The sequence below is a fragment of the Plodia interpunctella genome, chromosome 23 (genome assembly GCF_027563975.2).
Source record: "Plodia interpunctella isolate USDA-ARS_2022_Savannah chromosome 23, ilPloInte3.2, whole genome shotgun sequence".
NCBI lineage: Eukaryota > Metazoa > Arthropoda > Insecta > Lepidoptera > Pyralidae > Plodia > Plodia interpunctella.
In genome coordinates, this window is record NC_071316.1 from 4,343,454 (window position 1) to 4,359,335 (window position 15,882).

The window sequence follows — 15,882 nt, forward strand, 5'->3', positions numbered from 1 at the left end:
TGCTCGGATTTTCATGCGTTTTTCTACAATAGATAGAGTGATTTCTGAATAAGGTTCAGGGGTATAATTTATTATGTTTTTACCCGAGCGAAGCCGGGACTGGCCGCTAGTAATGTCATAAATGCGAAAGTATGTATATCTGTCACGCTGTTACAGCTAACCTATTTTGGTGAAATTTGATATGCATAATATACCCGAGTACAAACGTAGACTACATTTTTACAAAAAACTTAATAATATTACTTAATTATATGTAAATTTCTCACTCGACGAGACACAACATGCCTACATTATATCTACATAAACAGAATATTTCCCAATTTTTTTATTATTAGATAAATGGTTGTATTAGTATATAGTTGTAGTTAGCAATTTTCTTTAAATTTTATTTATTAACTAAAATCAAATTACATATGCACCAACTTACGGCACAGCCCTGGAAGCTGGAATGGCATTGTGTGTGGGTGTGACGCACTGTTGATATCTGCATCTATTTCCACTCAGGCGCACATCGGCCACCTGAGTTCTGAATATACCTGTCTGAAGAACTTCATGGAAATTCTTCATTAAACAGGATAACGTTTGCGATGCTTATTTTTAATATTGTCTATTTAAAAGGTAAAGACTCAAAAGTAATACTAATGGCATTTAAACCTCGAAAAAAAAGGAAAAAAAATATTAGGAAATACTTTTTCACTCACTTTCATATTTCTGCCACCAAATACTGTAATAATAATTTACACAATAAACAAAAATATACCAACATTCAACAAAATCGTCTACACAAAAATATTATTTCACTACATATTAATTGCTTACATCAACAACGTTCCCGCTTTCAATACCTACCTAGGCTGGCTACCTAGGCCTGAGTTGCGGGGAACATCTAGTCCATACTGATATTATGAATAAAAAATATTTGTACATTTTTTGTAATGATAAACTCAATAACTATAGAACCAATTTTAATAAAATTTCGCGCAGAGATAGCTGAAATGTTCAGAAGTAACTTAGGTTTTTTGAAATGGTTATACTCGACCGATTTTAATGAACATTCGGACAGAGATAGCTAAAACACTCAGAAGTATTATAGGTTTTTTAAATGGTTTTATACCCGAGCGAAGCCGGAATGGGCCGCTAGACTTTAATAAAATTGAAATCCGCGATGATTCAGGGCGAGTCAATGCGCTGAAGAACAAAAAAAACTGTAGACATGTCAGAGTTTTTAGTAAACAAGTCGCACAATTAGCGAACGCGATCATTTATAACGAGGACAGGAATGTGGGACGTTCATCTCGAGGGTTCTAAAAAGATGTCTGACTAATTGGACGAGTTCAACTTCTTTTTAATTTTAAAACTTGACATGTATGAAAGACTAGCGACTCGACCCGGATACGCACTGGTAAATGTGAAAGTTAGTATGGATGGTCTGCTTAATGCAAAATAAACTTTTGAATTTTACTACCGGCTGCCTTCCTGGCGTCATCCTCTCTGGCAATGCTCACTAACAACTATCGAGACTTTTTATCCCTTAATCGCCTCGTATGACTCTCACGAGAGGACATGGGTCCTATTCTAGCACGGAAAGAGAACAATTGAAATAAAGTATACTTTAATTATATTTTTAGTTAAAATTTCAACACATATTGCGGTCTCAGTAAAAGCTAATATTCTGTTTATTTCACCGCAACGCTTAACAAGGTTGCAAATAAAGTTAAAAATAGCTTGATCGTAAACTGAGCTACAAAATGCACGTAGAGCCGCTACGAGTTTTCGTAGGCCTCGTAGCGTCTACGGCGTAGTGTCCGGAATGACTTGTACCGTAGTTCGTAGCAATCCGTTGATATCGTAGCTAGTAAAATTTTTAATTAATTCGTAAAATTACTATTTATTACTGTTTAAAAGTCTGCGGTAAAGTTCTTGTATCGATTCTTCTTCACATGCGCTTTGCAAGTCGCCAGTTACATGTAGACGTATATTTTTGACCTCAATAAAAGTCTAAAATAATTTTATTAAGTAGCTGTGTATTTATAAGTTATATAGGCAATTCTTTGTACACAAAATATAGTAAAATTGGCAGGTTTCTAGAAAGGTATATTGTTATGATTAACCTTATAAATATGTACCTACCTATATGTACCTACTTTAGTATTGCCAGATTGAAAATGTACCTAAGACACACTGCCAAAAAGGTCAATGTCCGCTACATTACATCTCAGCAGGTTCTCAAACGAAATCAAATAAAACTATTAGTTATAAAAACAGTATCGCTAACCCGCAGTAAGTCCTTGGCTAACTGCGGGTTTGATATTCACATCTCACCATCGAGTCCATTCGAAATGAGACGCAACGAACCAATGACATTGGGCTATTATCACGCCACGGCAACCACTCTGCAATGTGATTGGTTCGCTGTGTCTAACTTCGGATGGTGAGAAGTGAAATCCAAACCCGCACTAAGCCCTCTGATAGCCGATGGGATGTGCAAACAACCGATTATTTACATGATCATGTGGCCATACGAAAAAATCAATTATACTAAAAAAAAACGATACGCCACCAACTTTGACGTGTGACAACGCAAAGTACGCCATTTTGTTCAAACGTCACCGGCGCGCAGGTTAAAGTAATTTTTAACGGTATTCCAAATATAATAAATTTTTTACCATTTCTCGCCGTCTCGATTTTGAAGAGTCCCAGCCTCCTGTATCATGTTTCTGAAATGTTTAGTCTGACAGACGTCTCTCTTGTGAAATTTTAATTTGCAGCGAAAATAGTCCCGAGATAAGACGCCTTGGACCAAATCATATGCTGAAATTAAACAGATGGTTCTATGTTACGAGTATATCAAGTTGATCGCCGTGGTTTTTATCAGTGTTAAAATAAGTTATAAATTGTGAAACTAATTTTAAATATAAAAAAGTCGTACATTTTTAGAGGACATCGATACATAATTTCTGTTAACTTACTATTAGATAAATATGATTTTATTAAATTCATCATCAATCATTTTGGGAAGAAATCGGAAAAATGATATACGGAATAATGTTTATGACGACGATGAGAATGTGCTTCTTCGAGCTATTGGTTACATGCAAGCAAAAATGTATGTCTGTATTGTACTATCAAACAACTTACGAACTAAAATCATGTATATATATGTATGTACCGGATGTTTCCAAAAGCTAAAATATCATAAGAGTGGGTAGTACAAGAAGCATAATTTGTTTACGAACCAATCCCAGTGTTTGAAATCCGTTTCCTGTGATCTCTCATTGATGATGATGTACAGTCGACTTCACATCGACCTACCAAAATTCATTCAAAAATCGCCGCTATTGCCGCCACACAATGATTCACGCAAGCTGACATGATTTGTGGTTATTCCGATAATGTAAATACTATGTGTATTTTCGATATGCATTTGAAATTGAGACAAATGGGAAAGTTAATTTGATTATGAAACTGAGGCCTGTGGTTTCCGCCTTAAAATAGCACCATATCATAACTTCGTACGATGTAAAGGGGTAGGGGGCCAGGCATAAAAAAATCACAAATTAAAGGCTATTTTTTTACACGAACCCCTGCCTGAAGGTGTCATAGACGTATAAACGAAAGAAAGACTTTACTCCCAAATTGTTTTTCCATCAACATTTTATTTGTGCTGCTTATATTTAACCAAACCAGTTACCAGATACCAATTTCTACATGTCTAGACCTTGCGTTGTCAGTCATTGGTAACATTAAAAGAACTCCACATCGTCCAAACCAGTAACACTGTACAAGACATATATCTTTGTCATGATGGTCCATTAATATCATAAACCATCCCATGTTCCTCTGATTTACTGGTCACGTGATCATCCCACTGCCAGCGATCTAGGAATTTATTACTCCAGGAATATACTGTGTATCTTTTTATTTCAAAGTACAAGCCATGGATATGATGTATGAAAAAAAAATTATGTCGATTTTCTTCAGAAATCTGTCCAACAATGTACTTGGTTGCATCAAAGAAATATAAATGACAAATCGATAAAACTTACAATATTCAGCACATGTCTATAAACAGTAAAACGGAAGCCGATGCACTATAACGAGAATGTGCCGAGACGTTGATAGTTCTATAAATAAGTCATGTAGGTCATCGGTGCTAATTCAGTCCCGATTGCAGCTTCAATCACGTAGACGGATTTATATTTGAAGCATGCAAAACAATCGGTGGTATTGTCTATCTATGTCGATGATTCATCATGGTTTCACTTACATTCGAATCCACAGGAAGAATTTTACTTGAACTTTCAGTCATCATGTAGAAAGAAAAAAACTTATTCTTTGCGGTGGCGGTTAAATAAAAGGAAAGTCTTCTTGATATTTTATTGTCTCTTGAGTTATCAATAACGATTACTCGAGTATCAAATTTTAATGTTGAAGAATCTGCTTTATTTTTTCTTTTATAATCATTATTTTGTATATTAAATTCTACTCTATGATTATTTCATACAAATTGTAACTACATACATACTCCGCCATAATTGTATTACTTTATAACTTCTGTATACTAATGTATATGTTGTCAACGGCGTTGTTAATTTTAAAACAAAAGCTTTGTTCTTGAAAAATATCTTAATGTATATTGTTCTTTTACCTTCCAATCTTTACGTCTCTGAAAATCTTTTCTTTTTTCTTTCACATAATTCATCATCTAAATTTGTTATATGTATGTTTCTTATATTGTGTTAGTTTTTTGCGCCGCACATTGTGTTTTTTTTCTATTGGGAGAGAATGCTTTTAGCATTAAGTTCGCCATTAGTTTATAAGTATGTTTTTCTTTGGAACAATAAAGACATGGCGAAAGTAGTCCTCCAAAATTCAGTCATACAAAATGTTACTTCAGCCATGTCACCAATCTCAACATCAATCATTTCTGACCTTCTTAATACTCTCTGCCTGTCCATCCATTTGTCAGCAATATATTACAAAATACACTAAGCTTTTAATTTTGTATCATTCTACTTTATTTTTAAATCATACTCATTTCCTGCATCTATAATTTTGAATGAAATAGTATTGCTACTGAATAACGTCTCTTTTTCCTTCAAACAGACGTTATTCAGTCATACAAACTCCGTACGCAGCACTTTGTTTCTTTTTCTTTCTAATTTAGATGTTATGTGGTAAGCTTTGGCTAATTATATTTATTTGATAACAGAGAATGTAGATAAGAATAATATTGATATACCTACCTATAACTTCACTTTGAAACGGTGACATGATTTATTGCACATCAAAGTCACCATTGACGCCTGCGACAAGTGATCTTCATGCAATTTCCTGTTTATCATGAGCAGCATTAATTACTATCTAATGATCGGTCACATGAGATTAAGTAAGGGCTAAACAATCCGTTAGATCATTTCTATCTTGGACGGAAAACACCTCTGCAGAAGCGACGTCATGAGGTGACGGGGCGACGTTATCCAATGGGTGCAGTCTCCCACGCGCATTCCCGACCGCCCGCCTCGGCTTCTCGCCAAAATTTTCATAGTTTAGTTACGATTTCGAAAACGAACCGACGCGTCCCGCCGCCGGTACCGAATCCTCTAACGAGTCCACTTTCTACTTCTTCGATTACTCGATCTACTCAATTCTTATTCTGTTAATCTGTATTCGTACTCTTTACTACTTCAAGTGTCAGTGCATTGACTACAGTGAAACGTGCCTTTATTGGATTTTTATTTGCTGATCTTGGTACGTCATTTCTCTTAGTATCATCATTGGCATTGACTTTATCATTTGTTTATCTATTATCAAGTTGTGGTACACCTTCAACTTTATCATCATCAAAATTCTCGTTTACATTGGTTGAGAGGAATTTTTTATTGCTGAAAAGAATTGTAAAATTAAAAGCAATGAGGTGTTAGATAATCGTAGGAAGTGAGACGGTGCAGTTATAAAAGTTTTGCGCCGAAACGTCCAGTTTCTGAGGCCGTCGGCGTACAGAAATAGCTCGAGACGTTCGTTTCACACTTGAGAGAGTTTCTACAAGACATGGACACCCACTCGCTTACACTTCACCTTCAGACAGATGGCGCTGACTGCTGCACAGCGAGCTTTGACTCACACAGAGCTTTCAGCAGCCATCACGGCATTTGTGAATTAATATTGAACATGAGTAATAAGTCCTGTGACGCAGTGGTTCACTGAGCCTGTGATTGCAACTCTCTCAATGGGCGGTTATTGGATAGGTGACCAATATACATCTCCGGCTGACTTTCTTGAGCCTAAATAATGACTATATATAATGTCTTCTTTCTTATTCTACTAACTTGGTGAACATAATATATTTTTTATATCCAAATATGATGAGGCATTCAATGAACATCAAGCAATGTTAAGTTAACTGTAGTTTTAGTAAACCGACTAACGACCCCCCATATAATGTGGAATAAGGGTAGGCGGATCATTATGATAATTTCGTGTTTAATAGTTCTGATTTAATGAATTTACATATAATAATAATCATATTCATTATTAATCTGAAGACCTCGGTGGCGTAGTGGTAAAGCGCTTGTCCCTGAACCGATCCCGAGGTCCCGGGTTCGATCCTCGGTCGGGTCATGATGAAAAATGATCTTTCTGATTGGCCCGGGTATTCGATGTTTATCTATATATTATTTGTATATGTATTTGTTATAAAATATGGTATTGTTGAGTTAGTATCTCATAACACAAGTCTCGAACTTACTTTGAGGCTAGCTCAATCTGCGTGATTTGTCCTAATATCTATTATTATTTAAACCTAAATGGTATATCATACATCGCATTATCAGATTATATTAATTAGTAACATAACTATCACTATATAGTATAAAACAATCCGGCGCTTCCGGCTGTCTGTCTGTTCCTATGTATGCTTAGATTTTAAAATCTTGATTTTGATGCGGATTTTTTGATAGATAGTGTGATTCCTGAGCAAGATTTAGGTTTATAATTCATTATTACTATATTTGAGCGAAGTCGGCTTCTAAAATATTGAATTTGACGTTATCTGAAGAATTGCTAATGTTTATTCATATGTTCAATCATGAAACGTGGTAGCTCTTAACTTGATCAACACTGTCTTAGCAATAATAGGAAACTATGTGCCTAAATCAAATAAAAATTAGAAATATTTGAAACTGAATTCAATTCTACTAATTTATGAAATTTCAAAATACAAATACTGGTAATATTTTTTCATTTGAAATACTATAACAACATATTATATAGCACAGTTACTGTTGTGATTACAGACTTCATACTTTGAAGTTCATGATCATCATTTTGATTACTTTCATGACTGAAAGTAAACCCGTAAGAGAGCAAATACATGTTTTACTATTCTGTCCTGTCACAATATTATATAATACTTTATTGCTTTATATACTAATACATAAGTACAAGAGTGTCACACATAGCAAAACTCAAAACAACTACTTAAGGCTTAAGACAATAATTGAGATAAATTATTATTATTATTATTTTTAATTTCAACGTATTACCTCGTTTTCGGCTTGCTAGCTAACTTGCCATTTTCGTATGTTTGTGCCAAACATGTGGATATTTTTTCCCAGGACTTCATTTAGCATTCAATAAACGTGACCAACCCAGTCAAATTTCAACATAGCTGCCTTCAGAGCTACGATATCATGAAACATAGAAATTGTAAATAGTTATGTATTTGCTACTATTAATGAAGACGACATGTTATAAAGTTCAGACGTAACATCGTTGAAATCAAAGGCGTGCAGCAGTAAATCAGTTTAAGTGTTTCTTGCAGAGCTAAGTTATTTATATATATAAATGTAATTGCAGTTATAATCAGGTCATTGACGACAAGATTTAGATTGAAGACAAGTCCTCGTTATGTAGATATGATTCAACACGAACTTGTCGTCAATGACCTGATTATTACGAACGATAAGATTTAGATCTTAGATCGATAAGAACTTATCGATTACTATACTATACTATGAGCAGATTATAACTGAACTTACGTTTATATCTAGGTGTTAAGATCAGCTTGCAAGCCAGCTAAGTTTTGATTAACAATCGTAATAAATTGCATGAAACAAATAATATAATAAGGAGGGTTTATTGGAGTGCAGATGAGAGGGCTATTAGAGTGCATTGCATTTAGATCTACTGCTGTTCTTATGCTTCAATGATAAACGGGATCTAGTGCAATCAATTACTAACACTCTTGTTTGCCATTAAAATTTCAGGACCATTAATTTCTTATAGAAGGACTTTGGTGAGAAACCAGGTTGATGACCCGTAGTGTTGTATGGTGTGATACACACTAAACAATCTAATCATGCGATGGCCAAGTCGATCTGTTTGTTAAAACCTAAATTTTTTTAAATATTGATATGATAATAACTTGCAAGGAAGGTGCCTTAAGTAGGGACTAAATAAATTAATCGACTTGGTAACATGGATCTCACAATTTTTTACGGTAGAAAAACTGAGCTGCGAGACTTGGGTTTTTTACAGTATTTTTTTGATCGCATTCTATTTAGTTCCCTTGAGAAGGCCAATCAACGTGAAGTGTAATAGATACAATTATAGATGAACTAAGTAGAGGAAACTTACAAATTGTAACTTGGAAATCCTGAAACGCTTGAATGAATAAATAAATAGTGTCATCATAAGTTGAGAGAATTGTGCTTCATCACGATTCAGTTAAAAATGAAATTCTTTAGTTCTTATTTTTATTAGCGTTTGACGGCGAAAATTTAAATAATTTTCGCCGAGAAGTTTACTAAAACAAGTTTTTTTACATAAATTATATTTTCCCCACAAGCATTTATAGTCGTCAGAGAGATCTCGTTGCATTCAACGCATGACAAAATAGAGCCATGTCCGTGCTGCAAAATCGTTGAGGAGTTCCATCGTTGGGAGCCGATCCGAAATATGAAAAGCATTTATTTATCATTAAATGAAATTGTATAATATCATTAAATGAAAGAATAAACGATAGAACTTCTAAAATCTTAAATTTCTCTAAAATGACAATGACGCTCTTGAATTTCCTAAGACCGACCACAGTCCACGCTGCGCTCCTCAGGAAAATAAGTTCTTTACAAAAATGATATATTTGGTAAAAGATTTTATCATCGTCAAAAGTTATTGTTGCATTCAACGCGTGACAACAATCATGTCCACGCAGTAAACCGATGAGGATTTCCCTTGTCGGAAGCCGAAGCTGGGCGCATATTAAGTTTTTAATATCATCCAAACCAAATATGTATCTATACAAAATTTCAGCAAAATCGATTGATAATATCCCATCAGAACCAACAAGCAGTTTGTAAGTTTGTCTTTCAATATGCCATGTAGAAAAAGCCGGTTTATGTCCACCTCTTGCATATTTTTATAATAAAATTAAATAAATGATATTTGTATATGCACACTACTTGACAATTTAGAGACACGATCCATTGCGCTCCGTTCTTCGTCACGTAGGCGTCCGGTATGGCTATTATAGTTCACTAGTTCACTAGTTTATATGCGACCACTTGCCGCTAGATATCAGTCAATCAAATCTGACATAACTTTTACGGCTGTAGTCGTAGCCTTTAGGTGACTTGAATGAAATCTGACACTAGTGTTAGCAATAACACACTCGGAAGTAGAAAATGAAACGGGTTGCACTCCGGGAGTGCCGGCAGATGTGAAAACTTATACAGGTATTAATGTTGTGCATTTTTTGACGTCTTACGAATTTTCCATGGTCAATGACCTGTCTTGACGCGAGTTTAACATTTTTACCCATCACAAAAGTGCACAACACCGCTCAATAAATTTTCACTTTAATAAATTGTTCAATAGCTTGTTATCTACGACCACGACCTCGGTGGCGCAGTGGCAAAATGCTTGCCTCAGAGCCGAGAGGTCCCGGGTTCGATCCCCGTTCGGGTCATGATGGAAAATGATTTTTTTCTGATTGGCCCGGGTCTTGGATGTTTATCTATGTATGTATTTGTTATAAAATATTGTACCATTGAGTTAGTATCACCATAATACAAGTCTTGAACTTACTTTAACTCAATCTGTGTGATTTGTCGTAATATTTATTTTTTATTTATTTATTTATTTTTTATAAGATAATATGGCTAACAAAACTCTCAATCAACAGGAACAGTTCGTCCAAGCAACCGGACACTTTTGCCGCGGTAATGAGCCACAGTTAGCACAATGGGGGTGGTAGACGACTTGGCCCCGAGCTTCACGCAGAAGCCCCAACTGCGCCAGGAGGACGATGGCAACAAGCTGGTCTTCGAGTGCCAGCTGCTCGCCTCGCCGAAGCCCGAGATATGGTGGTACCGCAGCGATGAACTGCTCAAGGAAGACAACAGGACTCAATTCAAGTAAGTTCCCTTTCATTTATGGAGACAAAAGTTACCGTGACCAAAAAATATGTACACACAACACTCTTGTCATAAGCAGTAAGGCAGATATTTTAGAACTTGTCCGGTTTTATTTATCAATAGCTGCAGTCGCTGGCTTCATTCCTGTAGGAACATCAGAATACTCTTTATCATACAGCAATAATGTGGCCTATGTTATTTAACATACTTCGTTTTCACCCTGTTCTTATTCAGAATATAGAATCTATCAAGATTAAAGTAGAAATTGGCTTTTAGTTGGTGATTCAACACGGGGAAGGTTGTTGTCTTTATCAAAGTGTCAATGAACTAGTCAAGATTAATGGAAGACGCGGAATGTAGATGACTTCCAATTTGATATAGACAATAAGTTTATTTAATTATTCTATGAGAAATGCTAACATACTATAACATAGGACATATTAACCAGGTTTAGAAGTAGAATTCTGAGGAAAAAACATTTTCTGGTCCTTTTTTTTTCTTTTTGTTGATCTATGAAGGGGTCGGACAAAGGAAATCAGATATGGCTAGAGCGAGGATTGGGAAGCCGGATATGAGAAAATATTTCCTAGATCAAATGTTTAAAAGAAAATATAGAACAGGCCAGTTGAAATATCATAATGTCATAAACAACAGGTTCAAGTCTAATAAATTTTATCCCAGACAAAGGAACTCGACAGAACAAGGTTACGTATGGCGCCGACTATTTTAGACGATCAAAAACAATAGCATTTTAGGACGACCAAAAACAAAAGTATTTTAGGTCAACGTTCTGATCACCTTGGTCCAGGGTTCGCGGCTTCCTTTGATGTACAATATTCAGCCGACACACTTGGCACGTGCGCGCGCGCAATTGAAAAACTATGTGTCTATGTCGATGGAACAGCTGATGGCGGGCTAGATTTTAGATTGGAATTCAGCAATTACTGATAATTGCTAAACAGTTTAAACAAAAGTAGTATTTTGTAGTTTCTATGTTGCTTCTCAAAAATCGGAATTTTGATATCTTCACTAAATAGTGGAGGAGGTGTGGAAACTATGTTCGTTCATATCTTAGATATTACAACTAGTCCACACTCAATATCAATAGTATTCATTAATGGTATATCAGTAATTAAATTTATTAATAGATTTTCATGACTAATATTTTTGACTATGATCTCAACTTTGTGGCTATTGTTAATTAGTGAGCTAGTTGTTTGACAAGACATAAAGTTCTCATCAAAGCCGGTTAAAATTATTGCAGTACTCAACGCAACTGTAAATATCATTGTTAAATGTAAACGTTATTTAGAACTAGTGCAGTTAGTTTACGGTCTATTTACGAGTATGTTAACTCAATGATTTCTTTTGAAAATGTGTTATGACATCTTATTTTTTTTATTTAATTATTTTTAGCGGATTGTCATTTAAGCCACTTCAGAAACTGTTTCTAATAATTGCCTCTCAGGTTTCTTTTCACACACACAAAGATTCGTTTCTTAAACATATAGCTTTAAAAACGCTGGGGAAAAATTTTTATTTCTTTAGAAATCAAAATGTCCGCTCGGTTCCAAGTTAAATCTTTATATAAAATGTCTAACTAATCAAATACATAACCCCTTGCACCGATTTCCATTCAATTTTTTATTTAGATTTTTAGGGCTATTGACGTCGGTAAAATTGGTTGCAAAACAAGAGACGTAGACAGATCGTCTTTAGATTACGCGTATAACATAATCTATTTATCTAACATACCAAATGTATTTCTCTCCAGGATCCAGAGCATCGCCAACAACAAGTTCCTGGTGGTGCTCGAACTGGATGACGTGATCGAGACGGACGCGGGGCTGTACAAAGTTAAGGCCAAGAACAAGATGGGTGAGGTGGCCGCCTCCATCAACCTTAACTTCAGCCGTGAGTTTATTGTTTATTGTTCTCTCTCAACTTTGCACGTTCCCGTTAGCAGCCGGGGCTGTGACGTCATGAAATTAAAATTTTGAAGATTCGGCAGTGATTTTACAACCTGAACACAACTATCTTTGCGAATATTATTGTTGTCTGACAGCTGACAAGGCTATGTGTCCTTTATTCATTTCGTATGAGATCCACAGGAATATGTGGGATGGTCCTATCCCAATATAATGGTCCTATTAGAATAGCACCATCGCAATAGAGAATGACCAGTGTGGAATACCCTGCGGGGTATTTTCTGGTCACTCTTTAACATACAAGAAAGCTAGGTAGCATAGTTAAAGAAATAAATAATAATCATTTGAAAAGTTTAGCAATCAAATGGATTGAGTATTAATATTTTCTCCACAAACCCAAACGTAACATTGTTATTACGCAATATCCATAGGAGCTAAATATGAATTGTGCTCGATTTAGACTGCAACGTAAAGTTGGATTGAAAATATTTATGTATTGTGAATCATCCGACATACTTGGACTGACGTCGAAAATGCCCTAAATATACGAACATTGCCAAGTAACTGACCGGACTATAGCAAGCCAAACATTTGTCACAATATTCGGGCGTAATCCAACACTGGCCAATAAAAATACCTTCACAAATAACTGTATTAGTCATAGTCCGAAATAAATGTCAGCAAAAAACGTAGTGTTGAGCAGAACCCACGCCCCTTGGCGCGCCAAGAGCGAGCGTCCTTAGCGGTTGGCAAAAGTGTCAGAGGCGCTTCGACGATTTCCCGTCATGATGCCTATGTAATAATGATATATTGTAAACATTATGACAATGTTGTTTACTCAATGTAATATAAAAATCATCAGACTGATAAATCTCTATACTTTATTTTTATACAGATAGATCATTGATCAGAATTCTTGAACTGTTCATAAGAAACTTTTTATCTTTTTGTATTATATACTTCTGTTCTGCGATCATAAAAATGTATGGAAATATGTATTCAACTTCACATAGTAGCTGAACGGAGCAATATTTTTAACTATAGTTCTGTGTTATATTTTAGCTTTATTATTTCTCCTCTTAAAACACAAACTATTTTGTACATGGTTATTGTTCCTTTAAGTGTTCCTAGAATCTCTTAATTTCTGTTACAAAATTGTCCTGTTTACGATTACTCACTGAACTACATCAATACAAAATTCTGGTTCAAATATATACTTCTATCAAAACGTCGATGAAATACGCTCATGTATTTCTAGAATTATCACAGCTATGATCCGAACGTCTGGTAGATGTAATCGGAATTATAAACAAATGTGTTGCGGTTCTGTTCTCGCTCCGAGCTATATATACATTTGCACCATCCGATTACAAATGATCCTAAATACCATTAAACTAAATCTAGTTTTCATAGAATAATTTTTTCTTATTTTATTTTTCAGCTGCTGACGAAGAAAAACAGAAGTAAGTATTAGCATTAGAATGCAAATTAAAGTAAACTTTATAAGAGTTGTTCTTTTTTACTCTGTATTATGATTCGATTCTATTACATCTAACATCATTACTTGTAGTAGGCATTACATATCTATAGCCTTTCATGAGTTATCATTGCCTGAAGTTGACTTTTCCATAACAGATCAGTCTACATGTTTTAGAAAAAGGCAAATAATATGTTATATTTTTTAACAATTTCCAGACAAGTGGACGGTAAAGCGCCAACGTTCGCGCGCAAGCCAGCCATCAGGCAGGAAGACGATGGCAAGCGGCTTATCTTCGAGTGCCGCATTGAGGCCGAGCCAGTCCCCAGCGTAGCCTGGTTCCACAACACCGTCGAGGTGAAACCCGACGCCAGGCATAAGGTGAGCATATCATCTAAATAGTTTCCTAATACTTACATCTTGATGTCGAAGTCGGCATGAATTGTTTCATGGAGTTGATAGTAAAATTTTTACCATGCCATATCTTGAAAGATAAATTTATATGTAATGTAATATAAACAACTGAAATTATCTTATTGTCTACTGTTCGAAAATCAACATTCAAATAATGTGAAACTTGTAACTATGCTAAACGTCTACCTTACGAATCAGTGCAAATGCTCCGATCAAATCATTATTTATCAATTTGTGTTTCGATTCTCCGCGATCGACGGGTTAATAGTACAGCAAATAATAAAACATTAAACAAAATGAAGGCCATTTTCAAAAATAATACAATACTGTACTTGAAAATGGTTATGTAACTGGCAAAGACACTGAACAGGCAGGCGCAATTAGACCTGGCATTCTGGTGTGAAAATAAAAATAAGAGGGGACGTTATAGATGTTTCAGTTTTAAAAGTATTCAGAGATGGCCTTGACCCCGATCTAGTTGGCGAGGATATTGGCCAGGTGCTCGCCGTCACGAGCGGTGACCTTTCGTCCTAAATCTGTCTATTAATTTCGAATTATAGTTCAAATGTTTAGAATTTTTTGCGTTACTTTTTAATTTTATATATATGTATATTTTTGTTTCAACACAGCTTTGATATCTTTGCTAATTCTCTGAGTAGCCATATATGAGGTAGGGATATATGAATAGGGTCATTAAAATAAAATAAAAATTGACCCCATCCCTACATAGTGTAAAACAAAGAGGCCTCTGTCTATTTCTAAGCTTTCTTCTTTTAAACTATGCAACGGATTTTGTTGTAGTCTTACTGTTATATAGACAAAAGATTCTCGAAGATTTGTACGTTCATAAATGACCCGTGTGAAGCCGGGCTAGTATACTATAAACTCAATATATTGTTGTACTTTTGTGAAACAATCTACAATCTCTACTAAAATTCTAATTTAGTTCCAAAGACATGTAATATCTAAAATGTTATTAACTATTTATTGCCCATATTCCAGTTAACAGTAAGCAAGGACGGCAAATCATACTATGCCGCATTGGAAATCAACAATGTTACCGTGGAGGACGCTGGCAAGTACAGAGTTACGGCCAAGAACGAACTGGGCGAGAGTAACGCCACAATCAGTTTGAACTTCGACAGTGAGTGCTATTTATGTATTGTTAAACTGATTATGATTAATTTCAAAATTTACTCTATTGTCAATAGTATAATCTACCAAATCCATGCTTTGGTAGATTCAATTTTCTTTTATATAATTTGAGTCAGTATATTTGGCTATTGTCTATATTTATCTGGAACATTTTGTACCTTAAATACAATATTTTTACTGAATATTTTAATGATTGTAAATTGTAAATTTATTTGATTTAAATTTTGCTTCATTTTTAACATTTAGCAGCTATTTGTGTGAATCTAATCCTTTATCCGGTAAAAATATAATTTTCATTACATACGTAGACTTTGCAGTTAAGCTTTCATCATAAACTAATTCCTTCAAATACCTATTACTCTACATAATACACTTTAAATATTGTGTCCGTCGTTTATGTATGTTTAATTTAAGATGTTTTCTTACTGCCAATAGAAAATATATGTTTAGTACGAATATTATTCTATACACTGAACAGTTTATCATCATTAAC

General features: G+C 34.9%; 1 protein-coding gene across 29 annotated transcripts in view; it reads left to right on the forward strand.

Moving 5' to 3' along the window:
* Window positions 1–5,543: 5,543 nt before the first annotated feature.
* Window positions 5,544–15,882, forward strand: part of bt (bent) — a 109,221-nt gene continuing 98,882 nt past the window's right edge. For all 29 annotated transcript variants that reach the window (XM_064436742.1, XM_053762756.2, XM_053762774.1 and 26 more), the window contains exons 1-6: window positions 5,544–5,751; window positions 10,184–10,415; window positions 12,190–12,329; window positions 13,785–13,806; window positions 14,039–14,201; window positions 15,237–15,378. In XM_064436742.1, the coding sequence (XP_064292812.1) occupies window positions 10,243–10,415; window positions 12,190–12,329; window positions 13,785–13,806; window positions 14,039–14,201; window positions 15,237–15,378 (640 nt within the window). In that variant the 5' untranslated portion in view covers window positions 5,544–5,751; window positions 10,184–10,242. The remainder of the gene's footprint in view (window positions 5,752–10,183; window positions 10,416–12,189; window positions 12,330–13,784; window positions 13,807–14,038; window positions 14,202–15,236; window positions 15,379–15,882) is intronic.